Source organism: Podarcis melisellensis (genome assembly GCF_964234715.1).
Source record: "Podarcis melisellensis genome assembly, chromosome: 3".
NCBI classification, from domain to species: Eukaryota; Metazoa; Chordata; class Lepidosauria; order Squamata; family Lacertidae; genus Podarcis; species Podarcis melisellensis.
Genome location: NC_138530.1, coordinates 31,078,699 through 31,103,482, shown reverse-complemented (window position 1 = coordinate 31,103,482; position 24,784 = coordinate 31,078,699). Strand labels below are relative to the sequence as shown.

General features: G+C 42.1%; 1 protein-coding gene across 3 annotated transcripts in view; it reads right to left on the bottom strand.

Annotated features, from left to right (window-relative positions):
* Nucleotides 1-24,784, bottom strand: part of DNAH14 (dynein axonemal heavy chain 14) — a 138,706-nt gene that overhangs the window by 92,793 nt on the left and 21,129 nt on the right. For all 3 annotated transcript variants that reach the window (XM_081903569.1, XM_081903568.1, XM_081903567.1), the window contains exons 12-26: nucleotides 23,018-23,066; nucleotides 22,305-22,402; nucleotides 21,589-21,752; nucleotides 16,381-16,728; nucleotides 14,224-14,565; nucleotides 13,361-13,754; nucleotides 11,940-12,130; nucleotides 10,793-11,038; nucleotides 7,131-7,252; nucleotides 5,896-6,067; nucleotides 4,948-5,052; nucleotides 4,729-4,847; nucleotides 3,921-3,995; nucleotides 1,375-1,462; nucleotides 107-357 (exon numbers count right to left, since the gene is read on the bottom strand). In XM_081903569.1, the coding sequence (XP_081759695.1) occupies nucleotides 107-357; nucleotides 1,375-1,462; nucleotides 3,921-3,995; nucleotides 4,729-4,847; nucleotides 4,948-5,052; nucleotides 5,896-6,067; nucleotides 7,131-7,252; nucleotides 10,793-11,038; nucleotides 11,940-12,130; nucleotides 13,361-13,754; nucleotides 14,224-14,565; nucleotides 16,381-16,728; nucleotides 21,589-21,752; nucleotides 22,305-22,402; nucleotides 23,018-23,066 (2,764 nt within the window). The remainder of the gene's footprint in view (nucleotides 1-106; nucleotides 358-1,374; nucleotides 1,463-3,920; nucleotides 3,996-4,728; nucleotides 4,848-4,947; nucleotides 5,053-5,895; nucleotides 6,068-7,130; nucleotides 7,253-10,792; nucleotides 11,039-11,939; nucleotides 12,131-13,360; nucleotides 13,755-14,223; nucleotides 14,566-16,380; nucleotides 16,729-21,588; nucleotides 21,753-22,304; nucleotides 22,403-23,017; nucleotides 23,067-24,784) is intronic.

Here is a 24,784-nt window from a genome sequence, read left to right as displayed (position 1 = left end):
ACCAGATAATATATAACTAACGTGTTATCTATTTTGAGTATTGCAATATCCTTTCATCTTATCCCAAAATCCAAAAATAGAGCCCAGAATGGATATATTGATATACCTTGTCCATGCAAAATCTTCAGCGCTACAAATATCATTATCTATCAGTACAGTCATTACATCCCTACAGTGAATGATCAAAGTAACCAATGCCTCCAATGTGCTTTGCTTGTGGTAGGGAAGAATATCTGATGCTATCGCTGCTAGCTCCTCTATAAGGCTGATAAGATCATCGCGGCCTTCTTTCAACTCCATTTTTGCATGTGAACTCGACAAGCTCATTTCACACGCACGAGAAAACATTATTTGACTCTAGAAATGAAAATATTTATTAGCAGCAAACATTATGATTTGCTTACTTGCATTAAAATTAAATACTTGCATTAAAATTAAATATTGCACTTTATCTTACATTTCTTTTTTGATGTTATTTTTATTTTTTATCATTGAAAAACTTTGCTCTCTCCCCATTCTCTCCTATTTCTCACAGCATCAGGGAGATTTGGGAATTCTGAATGAGCAGGCTTTAAGAGAACCCAAAACTAAACCACAATCCAAAATCATGATCCAAAAACTAAACCAAATAATCCAAAATTAGAACAAAACCTTGCAACCATTTCAATAATGAGAGAGATATTTATTATCAGCTAAACACAAAATATTGTGTTGTTTTCCAGGGACACCCTGAACATTCTGTATAAATCATCTATCCCAAATTAGAAACATACATTTTTCAATGGTTCATGAAATGTTATTAGAATTCCCCCCCCCAGTTGTCACTATAAGGAAAGACACCGTGTAATCCCATTTAGATTGCTATATTCTACTAATTATTGCCAAATTTATACAATTCTCATTTATAGGCAGTGGCGTAGCATGGGGGGGTGCAGGGGGGCCCGGGCGCACCGGGCGCAACATCTGGGGGTTAGGGTTAGGGTGCGCAAATCCACGGGTTAGGGGGCGCAAATCCACGGGTTAGGGGGTGCAAATTACATGCCTTGCCCCGGGTGCTGACAACCCACGCTACGCCACTGTTTATAGGGAAAGGATGCTTTCCTTTGATTCCAGTCCTACTGGTACAGAATAATGAATGTAAGCACTAAAATATGCAAAGTCACATCCCTTAGCACCAAAATCCATCCCATCAGAAATAACAGTAAACATTGTGATTCGCTCTATCACCTACAGAAACTCAAAAGCAAGATAGGTTTATCGTGTATACACATAAATAAACTTGTGTGTGCTACTACAGAGCATTTTAAATACAGAATCTTCCAAATATGTTAAGTGACATGGCAAAGTTTTGAATGTGTCTTGTAGTGTGCTTACCACAAGTAGTATCACCTGTCCTGGATGAGTGAAAAACCATTCTTTAAATTCCATTTGATTCCATTCTGCGATTCCAACTGTTATAAATCTTAAAGTACATTATATAGTTACAATAAATTAATACATCTGTAGCAAATTCACTAGGCTGTTTTCTAGCATATTATACAGGAATGTAAGTGAGAACGGAACTAGACTTTGCAAGAGACATAAAGCTGCCATTTCTCCACTCTGCCTTATTATGTAACCTCTCTTTAGGATGTGGAGGAAGCGTGACATTGTTTCCTGTCTTTCTGGGTTAGGGAAGGGAGTTGTAACAGGCAAGGAACCCTCCCCGCCTTGATCAGGACCAATGGGGGGGTGGGGGGGATATATCGTAAGCCACCTCAATAACTTCAGTTAGTAGGTGGGATATAAATACTCATAAATAAATAAATATAGATTGATACAACATGTAGTACTGTGAGATGCCCTAAGCCTGCCAAGCAACAGAAAATAGTGTGAGAAGGGTGTGCAGCAATGTACAATGCAATGGCATCATTGTGTTAAACTACAAATTACAAGGTGGTGAGGAAAAGAGCCATGAAGCCATGACCATTTGTTGTCTCTTGTAGTGTCCAGTTACATCTTCATTTAAAAACATTGTAACTTTACAAAATCGCAAAGAATAGTAATCATGAGTTCAAGCTTTGTTTTATATCATTACACTTGTGCCTATATAAAACATGGTTCAAAATCAAAAGAGAAACCAGTCGTTCCAGAATTGTGAATAAAGGGTAATTTATTTGGACCCTATGGCAATAAAACAGTAAATATCTAAAAAGGGTATTCTCTCAAGATGGTCCTAAAACTGCCATAGCTGTCTTCAGTTTAGGTATGCTGACGGAATGTTCTAGGTTTCTTCATGTTACAACTGAACACTTCTAGTTTGCCACAAAGCTGGGGATGGGGGTGTCAGGGCTTTGCCTTCAGAATTTTCTATAATAACTTGAATCTGCAGCAGCAATCACTTTAAGTTATGGTAACATTTATCTCATATACTGGCAGTATTTCACTAACTACAACATTTTGATTTGTTTGTTTATGGACTACTTGAAGACTTGGATTCAGCTTCCATTCTCTGTGCTGTAATGACTTTCTGCTTAACCCAGTCTGCCTGGCCATTGTTGTTCCTTTCACTGACTTCTGATGTTTCTCCATAAGTACAGTGGCTTTCTGCTGGGGAGTCATGGACCTTGTTCTGCCATGATGAATGTATGCACCTTGGCTATTCCACTGTCTTGTTTTAACACCATAAACCAAAGAGGCATAATCTCTGCAAAGTGTTGAATCACCAACAGATTAGCTCATAGAAGATTGATTAGCTTATGTGTCTCAGTGGTGGAAGCAACACCTTGGACCATTTGGCCCTTGCCCAGCCTGTCGGGCTGGCATCCAAAGTGATTACAGTCCTGTCAAAAACTCGCCCCCAAATGCTGGGGCACAACTCTTGTTGGTTCAGATGGTGTCCATGTCATGAGACAAAGGTTCTTGAGAGCAGAAGTAAGGCAAGGCCTACAAGGCCTACATAACCATTCAAGCCTAAGCCTGCTGTTAACCGCAAACTGCTGAATCATTGTGACTCATCTACAGGATGACTCATTCTCTCTATAAATTTGTATCCTGTTTGTAGGCAGGCCCAGTGTAGTGTCTGTGCTGTTGCTGTAATGTGGTGCTGTGAATGTAAAGCTAAGGGAAAGAGAGTAGCTCCAGGACTCCAGTTTATTAGTAACTAGGACTATGCCTCTGTGAAAAGCACTCTTAGTATGCTCTTTGACTATGCTGTTTATGAACAATTTTATTTTCTCAAGTAAATGTTTTTTCTGTTTATAAAGAAGACTCTGCTTGATTAATTTACCACTGCACGGCAGTCTAATGATCAGGGTATAAATCAGGGCTTCCCAAACTTGGGTCTCCTGCAGTTTTTTGGGACTACAACTCCCATCATCCCTAGCTAGCAGGACCAGTGGTTACAGATGATGGGAGCTGTAGTCCAAAAACTGCTGAGACCCAAGTTTGGGAAACCCCTGCAGGAGATTCCCAGACCTTACCAGACACCACGGAGATTCAAAGGAAGCAAAAGCTAAGAATCAGTCTTTCTGTTCCCCAAGCCTGAGATGAAACACTTGATCAGTAAGAAGTAATCAATATGGTTAGGAACTGGAATCTGTATGACGCTTCACTCCAAAATAGACAAACATCAATCTGCCACCATAAGAACTAACAATTTTGCTTTCACTCATGGATAGAATTACACATGTAATAGCCTCCATCATTTACTACAAAGGGAATGTGTTTAGAAGGGCTAGGAAATACTGCTGCTCTGCCAACACCCTACTGCCAGTATATTGAAAAGAATTGTGTTAGAACTAAGCAGGCCATGACCGCAGCAACTTTCAAACCTAATTAAAAACCTAAATGTACAGTAAGAAAACGGATGAAGTTACTTTCCTTTTATTGTAATAAATAATTTTACAAATTTATATAACTTTTCTAACACAGATACTTACCTTCTTACCATATCATACATGGTATTTTCAACATTTCCTAGCCACAATTCAGCAGGACCTCTAATACGAACATTCCTATGAGACAGTATTTGAAATTTCAGCACTTAATAAAAACACATCTTTTTTCCCCAACTCTTTTCCCACTCTGTCCTTAAGGGTTCTGATTTTTTAAAAACTCAACCTTTTGTTTAAAAGGGAGCCAGTAGCAGTCAGGATAGAGCCTCCTTCCAAACACCTGCATCATTGGTGCTTACAGTGCAGGCTGGTGCATTAGATTTATTAGGACACAGCCCTGCAAAGGAGACATGCAAGCAAAAATATAAAACCCCAAAATCTCAGTCACACTCCCCTCCCCCGCACCTCTGCCCCCTTACATTCTTCTATTTGAACCAAGGGAGACTCATTTCTGTCCATCTTTTGTTTGCTGCACTCTGCAACAGCTAGACATTTATAACAGATCACTCAGATCATCTAATTTAGTCATATACTTATGAATAAACAAGCTCAAAAAAGCCTACTACAACAAATTGCCTGAAATTGTATGAGTGGTATCCAACTAACTTGTCTTGTAAGTGCAAGGATTTCCAATTATGCAGTGGGTCGTTTCCTCCTCTTCTTGCCCCACGTGTGCCCTGTGCCCTCCCAACATCTGTGCCAGCAGGTTGGGGGAACACTCAGAACAGATTTAGGAGGCCCATGGCAGGGAGCTCTGGTGTGTAAGTGGAAATCTTTGCAGGGATGGAACAAGTTATATGGATTATAGAATTATGGCTGCTACCTTAAAATTAAAAATAACTGTATACCGTACTTTGGTACTAGAAGAATTTCCCCTTCAGCAGATCCGATCATTAAAACTACTGGAGGTCTCTGTTCTTGTGGGCGTATATATAACTTCCTTATATTTGCAAAACATTTCACAAGATGAGGCTGCAGCAAATATGTTAAGCAAAATAAAATAATAAATACTAAGCCTATAACTATGTGTAAAAACATTAAAAAGTATGATGTATGTGATATTAAATATTACCTGCACAACATCATGATTTTTGCTGTCAGCTAATATTTCGATAAGTTCAGCATTGCTGAGAAAATAAAATCTTGGAAAAACCATACGTTTAACTTCAAGATAGTCCTGTCCCCAAAATTAAAAATGAGACAAAATTTGACTAAAAATTACAAAGTGAAAATGAAACTATAAAACAGCATCCTACACTTTTCATCGTCTAGGTCTAGGAGAGTGTTCCTCATTTATGTCAGTTTCCTCATTCCCACCCTCTAATCTGTTCTTTGCCATATGTTCTTTTGGATTTTGTTGAAACAGATGTGAAAAGAATGTCAATATCATACAGTACATGGTGCCAGTCTGAGGCTGTGGGACTGAATGAAGAACTAGCCTTAGTCTACCCCATTAAGAAATCAGAGGTTTATTCATGCAACTGTATGCATGCTCTGGCAATTTTGTGAGGTTCATTGAGGGCCTACTCACACAACTGAGACTATGGCAGCTGCCTGCAAAACATTACCTACATTATCTCCCAATCTTGATTTCACAATTCAGCATAAACGTGTCACTGGCTGGTGAGTGGAGGGTTCAATCCTAACAGCCCTAGGGTGATGCTTTCCTTAGCAGGATGGCATTCTTGTTCAATTCTGCTGGCTACAATGTGCTACTTCGTAACCGCTTCCCTTTGTCTTTAACTACATAGCTCATCTCCCCTATCTGTTCCTGAAGGGAAATAAATCTACCTTCCCCACAGCAGAAGTCCTGGAACTCTTTACTTCAACAGACATTTGAAGTAAAGAGGAATCAGATGCAGTTAATCTCTTCACTGACAACATTTGAAGGACTGTCCTTCAGACTCCTGATCTTAGTGCAAACATTCTGGTGGCCCAAATAACAACAGCCCATACCTCACTTCAAATAGGTCTTTTGGGGGTTGCTTCCACTGCAATTAAAAAACTTAGTATTGTTTACCTCAAGAGCCTTCTGTATTTTCTCTAAGTGTGCATTGTTGGCTTGCAGAGTTTCAAAAACTCCTGCTGTTGTAGTTGCCCTAAGAGCATTTGGATTATCTTCTGTACGTTTCATGAGATCTTTCCATTTGCTATCAACTTGAGAGAAAAGATTTGATTCTTCTGGAAGCTGTCTGCTTTAAAAAAAAACAAATATTCTTAAAGCATAAAATGTAGAACAATGAATTTGTCTTCATAGAACAGTTACACTACCCCTATAGTCTGTATTTAAAGCACACACTTACAGTAACACTGAATTAACAGTGTGTCCCACAGGACAAAGGAGGACTCTTGGAGAAAGGACTGGATGGGACAATGACAAGCACCTGGGCAGAGAGGCAAGAGGCCAGGGAACTCAGAAAAAAGGGAAGCCAGAATGATGCAACAAGGTAGATGAATGAAGCAAGATGGGACCATTGGGGGAGATCTGCAGAATAAAAGGTATGCTGTTTGGAGGCTTTTTAGGAATTAATGAACATTAGGAAAGGTACTCTCACATTAAACATACAGAGACAGACAAAACTCACAAAGAAAAGGAAACCAAAGTCCACAGACAGACAAGAAGTAGAAACCAATTATAAGATAAGTTGTCTAGATGCAACTCATACGAAGGCAGGAAATGAACTGAGTGAGGATGGGAACACACTCAACTCTCAACACTCAACTCTCAACATTTTCTAACTTGGACACTAGGTGGTGATATAACCCATGTGATAGCCTTCCGCCCATAGTAAATCATGGTTTGTTTGGGAGTGAGCCTGAGTTCCAAGCTATTAATACAGTAAGCCAAGTAACAACCATTTTTTCTCTCAGTACCTACACCAGTGGTGGGGTAAATCTGACATGTGGGACTAATTGATCCAATTTTGGCCCTAACCAGGTCCACCTGTCACATACTTGAAGTTATATATGATGTCAGGTGTGGAGTAAAGAAACAATCAAATGCTTATAGTATGCTCCCAATTGTTCATTGCTACATGCTTGCTCATTCATCTTCAGCCATGGTTTCGTTTAATATTACAGGTGTATTAGGCCCCACTGTAGTTCCCACCAAACCAAAAGAGTACCAAATACATTTCAGAACATGATTTAGAATTATTTTTTTTATGATGAACAAATTCATGTTTTATTTTAGCTTAGATATGCAATCTTAATTATTCAGTATAGATGAGACAGTACTGCTGGACCAAACCTTACCTTTTTATTTCTGGAGCACAAAAGATTGGCTCAAGATAAATCCAATTCCTTTGACAATTCAACCATTCCTCCAGAGTACAAGAAAATAGGTTTAGTTTACGATCCCAAGCATCCACAAGACTCTACCATAAAAACAGAATAATCATAAACTGGAGCAATATCATATAATCCTCTTTTATAAACATGGCTTAGCAAATCAAACTCACAATCAGACTCACAACATCACAAGTTGGTAACCTTATATCTTGATTACTGCAATGCCCTCTATAAGACTATCCTTATGCATGGTGTGGAAGCTGCAATACAGGCAAATCCTCGTTTATGCAGGGGTTGAATTGTGATGCGCTGAACGCATTGGCGGAAAGCTCATATGCCTGCTGTGCCCTATCTCACCCCCTTCCGGGACCAAAACCAAAGTGTGTGTCAGCGACCACACACGTACCAAATGCATGCAAACTGGGAGTTCCATGTACTGCCGAATGCAGCAGCAAGGTTGCCAAGTGGTGTGGCTAGCCATGGACATGTAACATCTTGCAAAAAGAACTTCACTAGCTTCCAATTAGTTAATGGGTCAGGTTTAATGTTTTCATATTAATGTCTTCTTCTTCTCAGGTGATCACTGGTAGCTGAGTACGATTGTCTTCTATAAACACGGTTTTAACAATGAGTCCGTGACTGTGGAGGCCAATTCTGGACCCTCACACCCTTCCACATTGGAGACATTGGTTCCCATGCGGGAGTTGATCACGGTGTGGATTTGCCAAGTGTGCCTTCCTCTTAGCACGTTTCTCCCTTGAGTTCTGAGTTTGAGTGTCTTCAAAGTCCATGACACCTTTGGTAAAGGCTGTTCTCCAAGGGGAGCGCTCACAGGCCAGTGTTTCCCAGTTGTTGGTGTTTATACTGCATTTTTAAAGATTTGCCTTTAGACAAGTCTTTAAACCTCTTTTGTTGACCACCAGCACTACGCTTTCCATTTTTAAGTTCAGAATAGAGTAGTTGGTTTGGAAGATGATAATCAGGCATCCACACAACATGACCAGTCCACGAAGTTGATGTTGAAGAATCATTGGTTCAACACTGGTGATCTTTGCTTCATCCAGTACACTGATATTAGTTCATCTGTCTTCCCAAGTGATGTGTAAGATTTTCCGGAGACACTGTGGAAGGAATCTTTCGAGGAGTTGGAGATGGCGTTTGTAAGTGGTCCATGTTTCACAAGCATACAGTAAGGTTGGTAAAAATAGCTTTGTAAACAAGCATTTTGGTTTCCCTGCGAATGTCCCAGTCCTCAAACATTCTGCACATCAATCGGGAGAAAGCCACACTCACAGAGCTCAGGCGATGCTGGATTTTGGCATCAATGTTGACCCTTGTGGAAAGTTAACTGCCTAGGTAGGAGAAGTCTTTGTCTTTGTCTAGCTCCTTCCCTTTGACCTTATCGCCTTGGGTGACCCTGCTGGGAGTACAAGATTCCCGACGGCTTCACTCACAAGGGTCATAGGAATGTGCAAGCCCACTCACCACGACAAGGTGATGATCCAGCAAGTGAGATATTAATGTACAAGTCCCTAAACACAGTGCTGTTTTTCTAGAAAAAGAGGTGCCTCCCTCTTTCTCTTAGAATGGCAATAGCACCCACCTGAGAGGTTCTGGAATACACTAGAAAGGTGCCAGAACTGAGTTCTGGGGAGTTCCCCCTGAAAAAAGCTCTGCCTAAACAGCTCAGGACCAGGTTACCTGAAACCATGCCTTCTTCCATATAGACCTGAGTTCACATTGCTATCGTCTTCAGAGACCCTCCTAGTTGTGCCACAAGCTGCAGGTCTGTCAACAATGAGGAAGACAGCCTTTTATGCAGTGGTACGTAAAATCCAGAAAAGCCTTCCACCCAGAAATAAGGCATGAGTCAACACTGTTACAGTTCCAACACATGCTGAAAGTTTCTTTTATTTCTCTTGGATTTTGCTGGTTCATGATGCCTACCTTTGTGGTTTTAAATCAGTGTTTCCCAACCGGTGTTCCGCGGCACACCAGTGTGCCGTGAGACCTTGCCTGGTGTGCCGCGGGAGGGAGGCGGGAGAGGGAACTCCCCCCCCCGCGCGCAAGGCTTGCGGGCGGCAGCCTGCAGCGCGGGGCGCCCTTTGGAAGACGCCCCGTGCTTCGCGCAGCTGTCCGCAAGCCTTGGGCGCCTGGGGGAACTCCCCCCCCCCGCGCGCAAGGCTTGCGGGCGGCAGCCTGCAGCGCGGAGCGCGGGGCGCCCTTTGGAGGAGGCTCCGGAGGGTGGCGCGGAGCTACCTGGGCTCCAGGGCTTCTTGCAGCTCCGCGCCACCCCCCGGATCCCGGCGCGAAGCCGCGCGGGGCTGCGGAGGGTGGTGCGGAGCTGCCTGCGCTCCAGGGCTTCTTGCAGCTCCGCGCCACCCCCCGGATCCCGGCGCGAAGCCGCGCGGGGCTCCGGAGGGTGGCGCGGAGCTACCTGGGCTCCAGGGCTTCCTGCAGCTCTGCACCACCCTCTGGATCCTGGCGCGAAGCCGCGCGGGGCTCCGGAGGGTGGTGCGAAGCTGCCTGCGCTCCAGGGCTTCTTGCAGCTCCGCGCCACCCCCCGGATCCCGGCGCGAAGCCGCGCGGGGCTGCGGAGGGTGGTGCGGAGCTGCCTGCGCTCCAGGGCTTCTTGCAGCTCCACGCCACCCCCCGGATCCCGGCGCGAAGCCGCGCGGGGCTCCGGAGGGTGGCGCGGAGCTACCTGGGCTCCAGGGCTTCCTGCAGCTCTGCACCACCCTCTGGATCCTGGCGCGAAGCCGCGCGGGGCTCCGGAGGGTGGTGCGAAGCTGCCTGCGCTCCAGGGCTTCTTGCAGCTCCGCACCACCCCCCGGATCCCAGCGCGAAGCCGCACGGGGCTCTGGAGGGTAGCGCAGAGCTGCCTGCATCCCGAAGCCTGGTGCGCGCTGAAGAGCGCCCCCGGGCTTCACGCACCTCTCCGCAAGCCTGGCGAGACCAGTGTGGCTCCCTAGGCTTGCGGATATCAGGCTGTTCTGGGGGCTGGGGTCGGGGGAAGCTTGGGCTTCCCCCGCGCCTGCCCCGTGCCTGGGGAGGGGAAAATTTTTTTTTTCTTTATTCTCCCCCCAAAAAATTAGGTGCGTCTTATGGGGCGGTGCGTCCTATGGGGCGAAAAATATGGTAGTCAATATAGGCACAGAGTTAAATTTTTTAACATTTTCCAATGGTGGTGTGCCTCGAGATTTTTTTCATGAAACAAGTGTGCCTTTGCCCAAAAAAGGTTGGGAAACACTGTTTTAAATTGATCTGACTACAGATTGCCTTCTGATTTTAATATTATTGTATATTTTGTATTTGTTTTGTATTTTTTACTCTTGTACACCTCTAGAAGATACTTGCATGACAAGCAGTATAATTTTTTTAATTAATTAATTAAGAATCGTAATTATTTAAAGCATTGGTCTTCAACTGGTGGACCGCAACTCACAAGTGAGTAACAATTATATGTAAAGCGGGCCACACATGGAGTGTCATGACGATTTTTTGGAGACAGAATGCAAAAGAAATGTAAATGATAGAGGAGGAGGAAAATATAGATGAACAAATTTTATATAGATTAAAAACCATACATAATTTAAGAAATGTGAAATGGGTCTAGTAAGATTTACCTTAATTGGTCCAATGAAACAAGAACCTTTAATTGTTGAAATTGTCACTTGAGAATCTTCTAACAAAGCAATTATATCTTCAGCAGATGAAATAATCAAAGTATTTGACGTTTCAGTGTGATATTGAAATAAATGAAATTCAGTTTTGGACCAAATGTCAATTATCCTTTTCAGCATCGCTTCAAGAGTTGCTTCATTGGACGCTGTTACAGATACCTCATTTATTTCTTTTCTATACTGAAACATCTAAAAGTTTAAAAATTAGAAACATTTTTGTCTGCTGGTATTGTTAAATGAATAACTGTTATATATATTCAGAAAATGTATTCACAAAGAAAGTAATTTTCAAGATTCCCTGTTTGACTTGAGGCTAATGCAGTATCCATATTATTGCCACCTCCATGATTTCTCCTGATAAAATTTATTCGTATACCCCTATGGTACATTATACACAGTTCACCAAAAGCAGGAGAACAGGAATTCCTGTGCTCTGGATAGAATGTAATGGTAGTTTAATTCCTGTGGCTTCACAGTTATGTCCCCTGCCATGCTACTATCATTCAAATGATGGAATCACACTTGCTACGTGCGCAAAGTAAAAAGAGAAATTATTCAAAATGTACAACCAACACAAAATTCTGACTTTTGCACAGAAAAGTCTGGCACCTGGCCATAGGCTGAAAATCCAGCATGGCCTCATCTTGTATCTAATTATGACAATGGCTACTTCTGAAATCAACCAAGTTGTGGCTTTTTTAATTCCATACAGTTGTGGTGTCCATTTATGCATATCCCCTTGTTAGCCAGCATCCCTGGGGGGCAGGGACTCTGCGGCTGGACATGCAATGACCACGTAAAGAGGCTTAATTAGAAGCCTCGGAAACATGCAGTTTCTCAAAGCTTTTTGCCTCCATTTCATATATCCAGTGACCTGAACCATATATCTAAGAAGAGACCAACAGAACTGATTCTAACACATATGAGCAAGACAAATATGCTAGTTCTCTAGCCACTTTAAAATGAAATAGATAAATCTATTAACTGTAAAACTTGAAAAAAATGCCCAAGAGACTACAAAACCTAGAGGATGGGAAGGGGGGGGGTATTCTACAGCATAATAAATGGTACTTATAAATCATGCAATTACATTGAATTCCAGAATCTTATCCAGGGTGAGTCTTTTATCCCCATTAATTGTCTGCTTAACAATATTCTGTATTGTTTCCCAATGCCGCGGCTGAAGACAGGGATTCCGTAAAGCTATAATGATAGGCAAAAATTCCTTGAACTCATACAATGATTTCTTCATAGCTGGTAAAATAGTATTTTCTGGCAAGCCTTCAAAATATGAAAATATTATGGACACATCAAAACACTTTTCATAAAGAAGTTTATTTCAAAAATATTCCTTTCTTTTGCGAGCTTTTTCTGGTATTTTTTCATGGTTGCCTTCATATTAAAGCTAGTCTAATTTCCCAAATAAAATTCTGAATTATTTTCTATTTACAAGGAATGTGGCATCCAGCAGTGCTCAGTTTAGGGGGCAGAGGGGGGTTTCAGCTCCCCCAATATTTTTCAGTAGAGGACAGCACTCCCCAATATTGAAGGGGCTGCTATCCCCCCCCCCGCCCAAGCCACCCTCCACGCACCCTAGCCTCAGCCCCAACTTCCATGCAGGAACCAAGTGGCAGCTGGGATGAGTGCAGGCAATCTTTGCTCCGCTTGTTCCAGCTGCAGCCCAGGAGCCAGGTGGGGTCTCAGACAAGCAAGCACAGAAATGGCACACACTGGGTGGTGTCACATGGCACATCATGTGACACATCATGTGACCATGCACTATCAATGTGGGGGGCAAGTGGGCGCCCCTGGTGGCATCCATATTCTGAATTGCCTTAGGAGAGTAAGAAAAATTCTCAGGGATGACTCACACCCCGGCCATCACCTCTTTAATCTTCTACCCTCGGGCAGGAGATATAGAAGTATAATCAGCCGTACCAACAGGCTAAAAAATATGTTCTCTCTGTGGGCTGTTAGGCTGTTGAATGGAAAATAACATAGCGCAATTGACTTGCGAGGTGGTGTGTTGTTTGATAAGCACACAGAGTGCAACGAGACTGAGTGTTTGGGGGGGAGGCTTGTTTAATTTCATTGTACACAGGTTGTACAATGACAATAAAGGTATTATTATTATTATTATTATTACTAATATTTGATATAGTCACGACAATCAAGAAGTACATACAGTTAGGTTTATCTCTCTCACAAATAATCATTCCTTTAAAAAGCAGTTTGGCACAATGAACTGACCAAGGGAGACATTTGAGCAAGCACAATATGATTTGTTCTCTTTGTTCAGAACACTGCTATGTCATCATTATCTATCTCTCGTTAAAATAATCTAACACAGTGAAAACACTGGGCAATTTAGCCTTTTGTTGATAAAGCTCCATAGCCGAACTAAAGCCAAAGTTGTCATTATTCCATTTCAAAACCAAGTTTTTAATATCTAAAGAAATCATTTTTATTTCAATTAATTCATAACTACTGCAATTATATTTTTTTCCTTACCTTTTTCCAGAATCTGTACAATCTGCATGAATCTGTTAACATCTCTTTGAATTAAATCCACATCAAGGTTCCAAAAAATCATATGTTTCCACTTAAAGAAAAGCCTAGCCCATTCCTGCCTTGAATCCCACAACAATTTACGCAATACTAGATCACTTTCAATTTCAGAGAGCTCAACAGTTGCTCTCTGACAGTCTCCAGACTGAGCTCCATGTGACATCTTTTCCAAGGAAGCAGATTTCATCTCAGTAACTGAACTGTCAAAAACAGTCTGGTAATTTGCATAGTTCAGTATTTTCTCACTAATATCAGCTGCTTCTTCTATTAGGCTTTCAATAATCTCATTAGCCATCTTAGGCAAGGTTTCACTGAGGAGAAGGACAGGGTTTCGTACCTAAAACACAAAATAAATGATAAAGCAATCCCAAGAATGCTGTGGAGAGAGGGCAGCCAGGAATTTTCATACATCTTGGATAAAAATCTTAGCCAAATTGGGGGTCCACCTTGATTTTGAGTTGGGTTCTAATGAGCTGCTGAAGCTTGTTTCTAAGTCTGGTTTGGGAGAACTTTGAAAATTTTGAGGTATAATTAAAGCAGCTGTCCATCACACAGCTTCCATATTACCATTTGCTAGAGGCAGGTCCACTTCCAAAGATTCTTTTCCATCACATCTCTGTTTAACTTAATATATTTTACATCAGGCACAGTCTAATTTAATTAGTTTCTCATTTTACCAACACCTACCTCCAAAAACAAAAATGCAGTCAAAGCTAACATGGAAATTAAGTGCTCCTACGCTTTGGTCTCATTCCTCTGCAACTATAAACAAGGTAAAAATGATATTTCACCAGTAACTTACTTACTTTGTTTTTATATTCCCTCAGTTCAGCCTGAAGATTGTCAATATATTCTGCCAATCCTTCATTGAACTTTATAACATAATCATCCTTCATTTTTTCACAAATAAGGATAGTTGACTGAAGATTCTGGAGTGTTCGCACAACAGTCTGATAGAGAGCAAGTTGCTGAAGTGGAAGAAAGATGTCATAGTCTTTTGCAATGAAGTAGAGCTCAGAAAGACTGTTATACTGAATCTTTATTTTTGGTAGTTCTTCAGAAATTTGTTGTAGATATAGCAAATGTTCAATGAATCCATCCACTGTCAGTAGTTCTTTGCTCAGCTTTGCAACTGCTGTCCTGATGACCTAAATGCAACGACATATTAATAAAACATTTGAATATATTGTTAGACTGCTGGGAAGAAAAAGGAGGAAGTGGGCAAAACCATCTTGGCTGCTGACTGGAGAAGCTGCAAGCCAGAGACTGGGGAGCATGGCTGGCTACTCTGGACTCAAGAAGGCTGAAGGTATGAGAGAAACAAGGAGAGACACTCTGGAGATGTAATGGTGTGGAGTCTCTTTCTCTCCATGTAGATCCAGGTGTATATAGGTGTAAAATAAGGCCTATATCTTAAAACGCTACAGCCTTCTCCATGCCCTGAATTCACAACAGGAAAATGACCCTGGGTGAGTGTCTGTACCCCCTTGAATATTGCTACCACTTGACAGAGATTGGCGTGGCATGTAACAATATATATACCCCCCCCCCACAATATATAAAAAAAATCTCCAGAACAGTGGTTCTCACTATGGAGCAGGACCCAGAGGTTTGTGAGTAGGGGGTGAGTGTTTCAAGAAAGGAAAGGGATTTGCCACAAGCAAATCCAAAGACACTTTCCTGGTAGCAGATAGTATATTTATCTATTGAAGCATTTATATAACCATTATATCATGAAAAATCAAGGCAATGTACACTGCTAGAACATAAACAACATTAAATAATTTAAATTAAAATGTTAAAATACAACTAATCATTAAGATGTTCTGTCTCAAATGGTTCTGGAAGCCAATAGGCTGCAGAATATTCATTCAGTCAGTCATTCATTCATATGAGTGTTTAAGTATAGATCTATCTAAGAAGTCGACAATCTCAATTGGGGCATAAAGGAGAGGGAATTGAGCTCTCAAAAGTAATGGATCTGAGTACAGTATGACATAGTTGTCTTCTTAGCATACTGAGCAGTAGTACTTTGTGCACTAACTCTATATTGTTACTAGACTTCTGACTAGCTGTTCAGTACTTTCCTTTTTATGCTCATCTTTCCTGCTTTCCTTTTTATGCTCACCTTTCCTTTTTATGCTCACTTTAGCCTGCTGCAACAAGTTGCTGAATCTCACCAACCTGCTAGGTAATACTGAGTTCAGTAAGTTTATTGGGCTAGCTGAAGGCCATGACAAAACCACAGAAACACAAGCAATTTCAAATACTAAATATAAATCAAGGCATCTACTAAAACAAACAGAATCCTCAATTTCTGGTGAGACTACCACCAGGGAGCCTCAACTACTACACAATGTACTTCAGATTTAGACCTCTGAATTCCCCTTACAGTTTATGGCTATTTTGTCCAATTCCATCTTCCTAAGATTCCCTGCTGCCAGTGCAGAAAGAGGTACTTTCTGAGTCACTAATGCATTGGAGTCATTCAGTAACCACTAAACCCGCTCTATCGGGGAAAGATTGCTTCCTTGAACATACAAGGGTTTTAGAAAGTGATTCCTTGGGTTAGCGTATAAGGGGCAATAACAAATAATGAATAGTATCTTCTAACTAGGTAATATTAGAGTAGCTTCATCTCCAATCCAATCTCCCCCAACACCTGCACTAGCAAAGAGACTGAAGCCAGGTAGCTCCCCCAAGGTGAGAAGGTAGTGGTTCCCCGTGAGATTTGCTTACATCTGTGATGTTACTGGGGCAGAAGGAGGCTGTACAGAAGACATTCTGGCTGGGCATCTCTTCTATACACACTTATATCCTACCTTTCCAAATATTTCTCAGTCTTTTCTATGACTGGCATAGCTATTTTGCAAAATTTTGTTTTGCACTGGTGGCAGTGGATTTTTTTTTCATATAAGGCATTTATCCTAAAAGTTTATTGAATGAAAAACTGAAATACTTACTTCTACAAGATGTACATTCTTTGCATCCATTACTTCATAAAAGCAGCTAAGAATTATACTAATGAGAGCTTCAAAAAATGGGAGGCAATCCTTTTGAAAGTTGAAACTCTGGACCTTAAACATACGGATGTTCTTTTCAGTAACCATACATACAATCTCCTTTATATCAACAGTATAGTTTTCCAGAATGTTTCTGAACTCTGCTGTAGAGATTTCTCTATTTAGTGAAAATATAGTGTCAGTTGTATTTTTTGCTTTATCAACCATATTGCAATAATTTAAAAAGTTTCTGCTGTAAGATTCTACTCGGCCCAGTGAACAACTCTGAAGAGACAGAAGGTTCAAAATCTGCAGAGTAAAACAGGAAATAAATGACAAACTTAGAAGTCAAAGGAACATTATTCTAAGCCAAAAGGTTTTAGTGATGCAGAAACGATACTGTAATGATCAAGAAAGCCCAGGCAGCTAATTCAAATGTAATGCTATTCTGAGATTCCTTAAAACAAGCTAAACTCTGGTAAAGTCCTCCTCCTTGCTGTTTGAGGAAAAGAGAGAGTATGTGAGCCCAATGCCTTCCTTGGGCTCACTGAAGCTCATACTCAGTGCTAAATCATTTAAACACAGCCAGTTAGCAATACATTACTGAAACAGCATGATTGCAAATCTGTATTTAACTGTATTTTAGCTCGTGCACACATAATCCAATAAAATGGATCATCTATTGCTACTGGAACATTTTGGAAACCAGGTCCTCTGAGTGACGAGTAGAAAATCAACCACCATTTGAATTTTTGTGCATATTTATTTGCATTACTAGTTGCAAATTGGCTTTATATTCACCAAATACCAATATATTTGTCAGCTGTCAGAATAAGACATATGTGGGCTGGATTTGTGGCAATATCATATTAATTCTTCTAATGCCATATCATGTCTAGAATTGAAGCAGGAAAATGGAGCTTGCAATACGATGTAATTTCTGGGTACTGGGGGAATTCTGCCAGGTGTACAGGAAAATATTCGTTTTTAGATTAAGATAAAAAGAAAGTAATGCCCCAAGCAGGTTAAACAGATCTGACCTCCATGAGTTACCGTATTTTTTGCTCTATAAGACTCACTTTTTCCCTCCTAAAAAGTAAGGAGAAATGTGTGTGCGTCTTATGGAGCGAATGCAGGCTGCACAGCTATCCCAGAAGCCAGAACAGCAAGAGGGATTGCTGCTTTCACTGTGCAGCGGATTCCCTCTTGCTCTTCTGGCTTCTGAGATTCAGAATATTTTTTTCCTTGTTTTCTTCCTCCAAAAACTAGGTGCGTCTTATGGTCTGGTGCGTCTTATGGTCTGTAGCGGAAAAATACGGTACATAACGTTGAAAGCAACTGAGTATGAGATTGTAGGAGAAGGGTAAGAATAGGACACATTTGCCCTACTTGAGCTCCTAACTGCTTGCTGTATCCAGGAGTCAGGATTAAGGTTGCAGGAATATGCACTATGAGATTAAAACAGCGCCCTCTGCAAGCTACATAAATCAGTTTCAAGAAAAACAACTAAAGAAATTACACATTTTCCCTTTTGTCATTGTCTCCAGCAACCTCACCTCACTATTTAAGAAAGCACTCTGGTGTTTGGACATTAGTCCTTTAGCAAAGCTGGAGAAAATTTCTCCACGTCAAAACCTACTCTTTTCATTTTTCTTATAACAAAAACTTGTTACTCTAAAAACATCTGTGATCAATAAAGTTGTGGACATTTCAATCCCAAGATGTTCTCATGTCATTCTTGCTGTTTACACAGCAAGATTGGCCTCTGGCTTACTGCGCCCGCAACCAGTTTGCCTGGTACAAAATGACTGGTCAACCAGAGGGTGCCCTCTGCGTGGCCGCACACAGCACCCCCGATCCTCCGGGCAGAACGCTCCTGGTTCCCCACGTCACAGCCCTTGAGGTTCCCGCCAAACTTCAGTTCAGAATGAACACCAATTGTGACAGGCGGAGGAGCCAGGAGAACAGACCAAGAAGGGGTAGTCTTTACTCCGGTCTGCTCTTTGCATATGTAAGGGGGTGGAGCCTACAATTTTAGGCCTTGGGCAGAATCCTTCAGCCCATGGGTAGGCAAACTAAGGCCAGGGGCCAGATCCGACCCAATCACTTTCTAAATCCGGCCTGCGGATGGTACAGGAATCAGCATGTTTTTACATGAGTAGAATGTGTCCTTTTATTTAAAATAATAATAATAATAATAATAATTTATTATTTATACCCCGCCCATCTGGCTGAGTTTCCCCAGCCACTCTGGGCGGCTCCCAATCAGTGTTAAAAACAGTACAGCATTACATATTAAAAACTTCCCTGAACAGGGCTGCCTTAAGATGTTTTCTGAATGTCAGGTAATTCTTTATCTCTTTGACATCTGATGGGAGGGCGTTCCACAGGGCGGGCGCCACTACCGAGAAGGCCCTCTGTCTGGTTCCCTGTAGCCTCACTTCTCGCAATGACGGAACCGCCAGAAGGCCCTCGGCACTGGATCTCAGTGTCCGGGCTGAACGATGGGGGTGGAGACGCTCCTTCAGGTATACAGGACCGAGGCCGTTTAGGGCTTTAAAGGTCAGCACCAACACTTTGAATCGTGCTCGGAAACGTACTGGGAGCCAGTGCAGATCTCTCAGAACCGGTGTTATGTGGTCCCGGCGGCCACTCCCAGTCACCAGTCTAGCTGCCGCATTCTGGATTAATTGCAGTTTCCGGGTCACCTTCAAAGGTAGCCCCACGTAGAGCGCGTTGCAGTAGTCCAAGCGTGAGATAACTAGAGCATGCACCACTCTGGCGAGACAGTCCGCGGGGAGGTAGGGTGTTAGCCTGCGTACCAGGTGGAGCTGGTAGACAGCTGCCCTGGACACAGAGTTAACCTGCGCCTCCATGGACAGCTGTGAGTCCAAAATGACTCCCAGGCTGCGCACCTGGTCCTTCAGGGGCACAGTTACCCCATTCAGGACCAGGGAATCCTCCACACCTGCCCGCCTCCTGTCCCCCAAAAACAGTACTTCTGTCTTGTCAGGATTCAACCTCAATCTGTTAGCCGCCATCCAACCTCCAACCGCCTCCAGGCACTCACACAGGACCTTCACCGCCTTCACTGGTTCTGATTTAAAGGAGAGGTAGAGCTGGGTGTCATCTGCATACTGATGAACACCCAGTCCAAACCCCCTGATGATCTCTCCCAGCGGCTTCATATAGATATTAAAAAGCATGGGGGAGAGGACAGAACCCTGAGGCACCCCACAAGTGAGAGCCCAGGGGTCTGAACACTCACCCCCCACCACCACTTTCTGTTGTTTTTTTTTATAAAAATTTTTATTAAGATTTTTTACAGATACATATTTAACAAACAGAATAGGTTTCATAACATCCTTTCATTCTATTGTGGACTCCCTCACGTCTCCCGCTTCCACTTCATCATTAAAAACGAATTTTTCCAAGCAAATTATCATCTTGTTTATGATCTTAAGTGCAGTATTTAGATTAAACTCAAATAAAAAATTATAATTTAATGGTAGACAGTTATTTCTGCTCTGGCTTCCTTGTTAGGATTCAACCAAATTACAGTACTTTTGTAAATAAATCTTAAATTTCTTCCAGTCTTCTTCAACCCTCTCCTCTCCCAGGTCGCGGATTCTGCCAGTCATCTCAGCTAGTTGCATATAGTCCATCAGCTGCATCTGCCATTCTTCCAGTGTGGGTAGATCTTGAGTTTTCCAGCTCTTAGCAATAAGTATCCTTGCCGCCGTTGTAGCATACATAAAAAATGTTCTGTCCTTCTTTAACACGTTCTGGCCGACCATGCCCAGAAGGAAGGCCTCTGGTTTCTTGGTGAAGGTATACTTAAATACCTTTTTTAACTCATTATATATCATTTCCCAGAAGGCCTTCACTTTAGGGCAGGTCCACCAGAGGTGAAAGAATGTTCCTTCATTTTCCTTACATTTCCAACATTTGTTATCAGACGAATGGTGTATTTTAGCCAATTTCACTGGGGTCATGTACCATCTATATATCATTTTCATTACATTTTCATTACATTTCCCCCCCCCGTGGCAACGATCCCAGGGTTCTCCGATAAAGGGTGTGTGTTGAAGGGAGTCACTGGCCATACGCTGAAAGGTTGTCAGTGCACTCCCATGTTGCAGCAAAATGGGGGCAGGCTCTCTGCTTAAACATACGTCTTCCAGAGCCAGCCCACTCTCCAGACAGGTCTGTTAACCCTGATGTGCCTAAGATCCCCAGCTGGGGACTGGGAAGGATAAACGCCCAATGCCTAAGGCAAGGTCTTCCTACATCTGAAAGCTTAAATAAAGTTGTGGCCAATTTTAACCCCACAACACGTTGCCATGCATCATTCATTTCACCCAGGCGGCTCCTGGGGTGGGTGGGGGGGTGTCTCCACCTGACCACACAAAGGGCTTTTAAGCGCGCCACTTTCTTTACCAGGCTCTAGGAAGGCTTCACACAGGCTCTGGGAGGATCCTATGCAACCTTCCCAGAGCCCAGTAAGCAAAGCTGAGAGCTTAAATGCTCTCTGCCTTCCATGGGCAGCAAGCCCTGCTTGGCACACCAGCTTCAGGAAAGCAGGGATGGTCACACAGGGGTAATTCCAGGTTTGTTCTGATTATATGTGATTTTGTCTTTACACACTATCCCCTGGAACAGGGGTCTGCAACCTTTAAGACAAAAAGAGCCACTTGGACCCGTTTCCGAAGGGAAAAAAAACTGGGAGCCGCAAAACTCGTCATTATAAAAATAACTTTTTTGGCATTTTTTTATTATTTCTTTGTTTGACCCCTCAGAATTACTCGTCATAGAAATAAACGTTAAATTAACAAGTTACCTTTTTGTGTGTGTGTGTTCTTCACTCCCCTTCAAAACAGTGACCAGCGTACATGCCCCCTTTCAATGCAGTGACCAGCGTACATGCCCCTTACAATGTAGCGGGCAGGGGGGAAGGTGACGTTGGGACGGTGCGTGACTAATGCACGCACCCCCCATGCGACGTCACAGCCAGTACAGCACCCGCCACAGTGGGAAGTGTCAGGGCGCACAATGCACCTCCTCCCCTCGCTAGTATCCGCCCCGGAGCCGCAGCAAAGGTGTAAAAGAGCCACATGCGGCTCCGGAGCCGCGGGTTGCAGACCCCTGCCCTGGAACATAAAAACATACTTTGCTTCGATAATCTGGATCTGTTCCTAGAATGAGATCACAGTTTGGCCATGTTGATAAATGCTGTCCTGGTTCAGGATCCATAGAAGGTTGCATTATTTTATGTAAAGATTGAGTTGTGAAGATCGACAGCTGGGCATCTTGAGAAAATGGCAGAACTTGATCTAATAAGAGATAATACAATTAGTATTTATAAACTCAGAAACTAGCCCTGGACATGGAGTATGAATTCTTAATAAATATAAATCAGCAACCCCACCCCCCACAGATTAATCTATATTTGAAACTTGGGCTAACAACAGAAACACTTTGCAACAGTAACAGAAATATCAATTCAGATTATTTTAATAAACTCTTATGAAACAGGGAGAGAGAGATATAACTATTTTAAATAAAAAATAAAATTTTAATTTCACCAAGTTTGAAGACATCCTTTTGCGGCTTCTTGCAATTGCTTTTTGTCTTTACCATCCTCAACAATGTGGTGTCATCAGGAAACTGGACCTCACTACTCACTCTTATCTCCAGTAACTTATGAACAAGCTAAGAAAAGCACTGGTCCCAATAGAGATATGTGGGGGACCCCACTTCCTACATTCCTTCACTGTGAGAACAGGCAATTTATTCCTTTTCTCTGCTTCATCAGTGCAAACTATATGTTAATTAAATAGTAAAAATTATACATAGCACTGCATTGTTTGAGTGAGATTACTTACCAATAATGTTTTCTAGTGCATCCACAATTCCTTGGAACTGCATTGAAAACTCTCTTCTATTAGGAGCTAGATAAAAATCTGTAGCGAATGCTGGAGAGCTAGATAAGAAAACAATGAATTTCCTCTTTATTGGCAAAAGGTCTTCAGAAAATGTTAAATATAAAACAGCAAAGAGCTTAAAATCTAAAGTGTAGGCCTATCAGGGTGTGTGTGTGCAAGAGAAAGAATCACCTAATATTAGTATTGGATTCTAATACAAATAATATTAAGAAAGTTCACAGGGAAAAAAGCTCTCTGTTTTCTCCTTTCCTCACAACATCCCCCGTACCCCATCCCATATTGTTCAAGAAGAGCCCTTCTCCGATATTCCGAAAGGGTTTTATGGAGTTCTGATCAGGTGGGTTAATAGCATTCAAGCATCAGAAAAATAAGTAAGCAAAGAATACCTGAAAATAGGAAAACTTAACTGAAATAAGAGATCAGGGAGAGCCAGGACAAAAACAATATGAGAGAAAAAACTGAGGGGACTATGCCTGCCTCCCAGAGTTCTTTGCTCTCCCGCATCCATCATGTGATAAGAGACATTACCCCAACCCATTCAGGTCATCAGCAACCATCTCAAATTGTAAAACCACTAAAATAAATATGTATCCCTTCTGCAGAGTCAGCACAATATATGATCTGTAAAACAAGACTCCTATGATTAGACATACCTTTTATATTTCAGTGGTTCCACATTGGATTTAGAAGAGTGTGTTCTACCTAATCCAGAAAGAAAAGCAAACACTTGAAAAAAAATTAAGCCATTGAAAATATCAATCTTTGAATGTCATCACTTTCCTAAAAGGAAACGTTTTCTACTGAATTCTTAAAACAATCATTTCAAAACATGTTATTTGGATCCATTTAAATTGGAGTTTAATAACAGCTTTGCAATAAAAACCGGCTTTGTCCATCCTTTGTTAGGAGAGATGGGGGAGTGTGCCCCCTGTTACTATCTAATGAACATTGATTTGGTTTTCAGGGAAGTGTCAAAACAAGCACTGTCCGACAATTTCCAGTACATTTCCCTATCACCTTTCTTATCGCAAAAAGTCTGGTCAATCATAATTTGCCAGTATGAAACAGAATCCCACCCAAATAGCAATAGCCATCTTGGTTCTTTTGAACTCTTTTGTATATTTCTGGGCATAGGAGTCAACTCCTAGGAGCCGAGGTCCCTTCGGCCCCATCCTAATAATATATTTGAGGGGACCAGACCTCCCCAAAGTTGATAGGCATTGCCATTCCAATGGTGTGTGCGTACCACATCATGTGATTGATTATGCAGTGTGGGACTTACCTCCCCCCCAATAGTTTATTCAACTTGGCATCCTTGTTTCTGGGATAGCTGTCCAGGTTGGGAGTGAGCAGTTCCACTTTGTGGTGGTTCCAGTACTACTTCATAATAATTTATAATAATACTTGGGTGGCTATTTCCAGCAGAAGGTGCTAGGGGGATGTTTGGCCCCATGGAGCCTCCAATGTGGGGTGCCACTGAGGTTATTTATATCCCCCATGCTATTTAACATCTGCATGAAACTGCTGACTGGGGTGATCCACAGCTCTCTTTCTCCTTTACAATGGCAAGAGTGGCAGTGGATATGCTGCGCCAGTGCCTGGCTCCTGTAATAGATCAGGGGAAAGCCAATAAACTGAAACATAATCCAGATAATGAGCAGCTGTTAGTGGGTAGCATCCTACATTGGACAGGCAGGATTCACCCTGTCCTGAAGGAGAAAGTGCACAGCTTGGAGGCACTTCTGGGTTTGTTACTTTTTCTTGAGGCACAAGTGACCTCAGCGGGGCAGTACGCCTTGCATCCACTTTGGCTGGTGACCCAACTGCAACCCTATCTGGACAGGGGTAGCCTAACTTCTGTTGTCAACGTTCTTGTAACATCTAGGTTAGAATGGTGCAATGTGCTATGCATTCATTCATTTATTTATGTTATTGAGTTTTATATGAAAAAAGTACTTTGTGTTACATCTTAAAAAAAGAGGGGGGGATACAAGCTAAATATCCCATCCTCCCATGCCTTTTACCCAACCTGAAGGCATTGTTCAGATCTAAATAATAATAGTGAAGTTCGTATAGCCACTAAAGTGAGGAGAATCCAAAGGTTGCTGATACCAACATAAAGGAAAATGTTGACACAACCATACATTATGGAATGTGGCAGGTACTACTTTTGAAGATGGTTGAGAAACTGCAGCTAGTGCAGAATCCAATAACCAGCTTTCTGACAGGGGCAAGACAATCTGAGTAGATAACGTCAATTCTGGCACAACTACAGTGGCTTCCAATTAATTTCTGGGCTCAATTTGAAGTGCTGCTTTTGACCTATAAAGTTTTATGCAGCTCAGGGCTGCAATACCTGCCTCTTCCTGCAGAAACGTACCTGGGAATTTCTCCATGTGCCTCTTCCTAGAAAGCTGCAG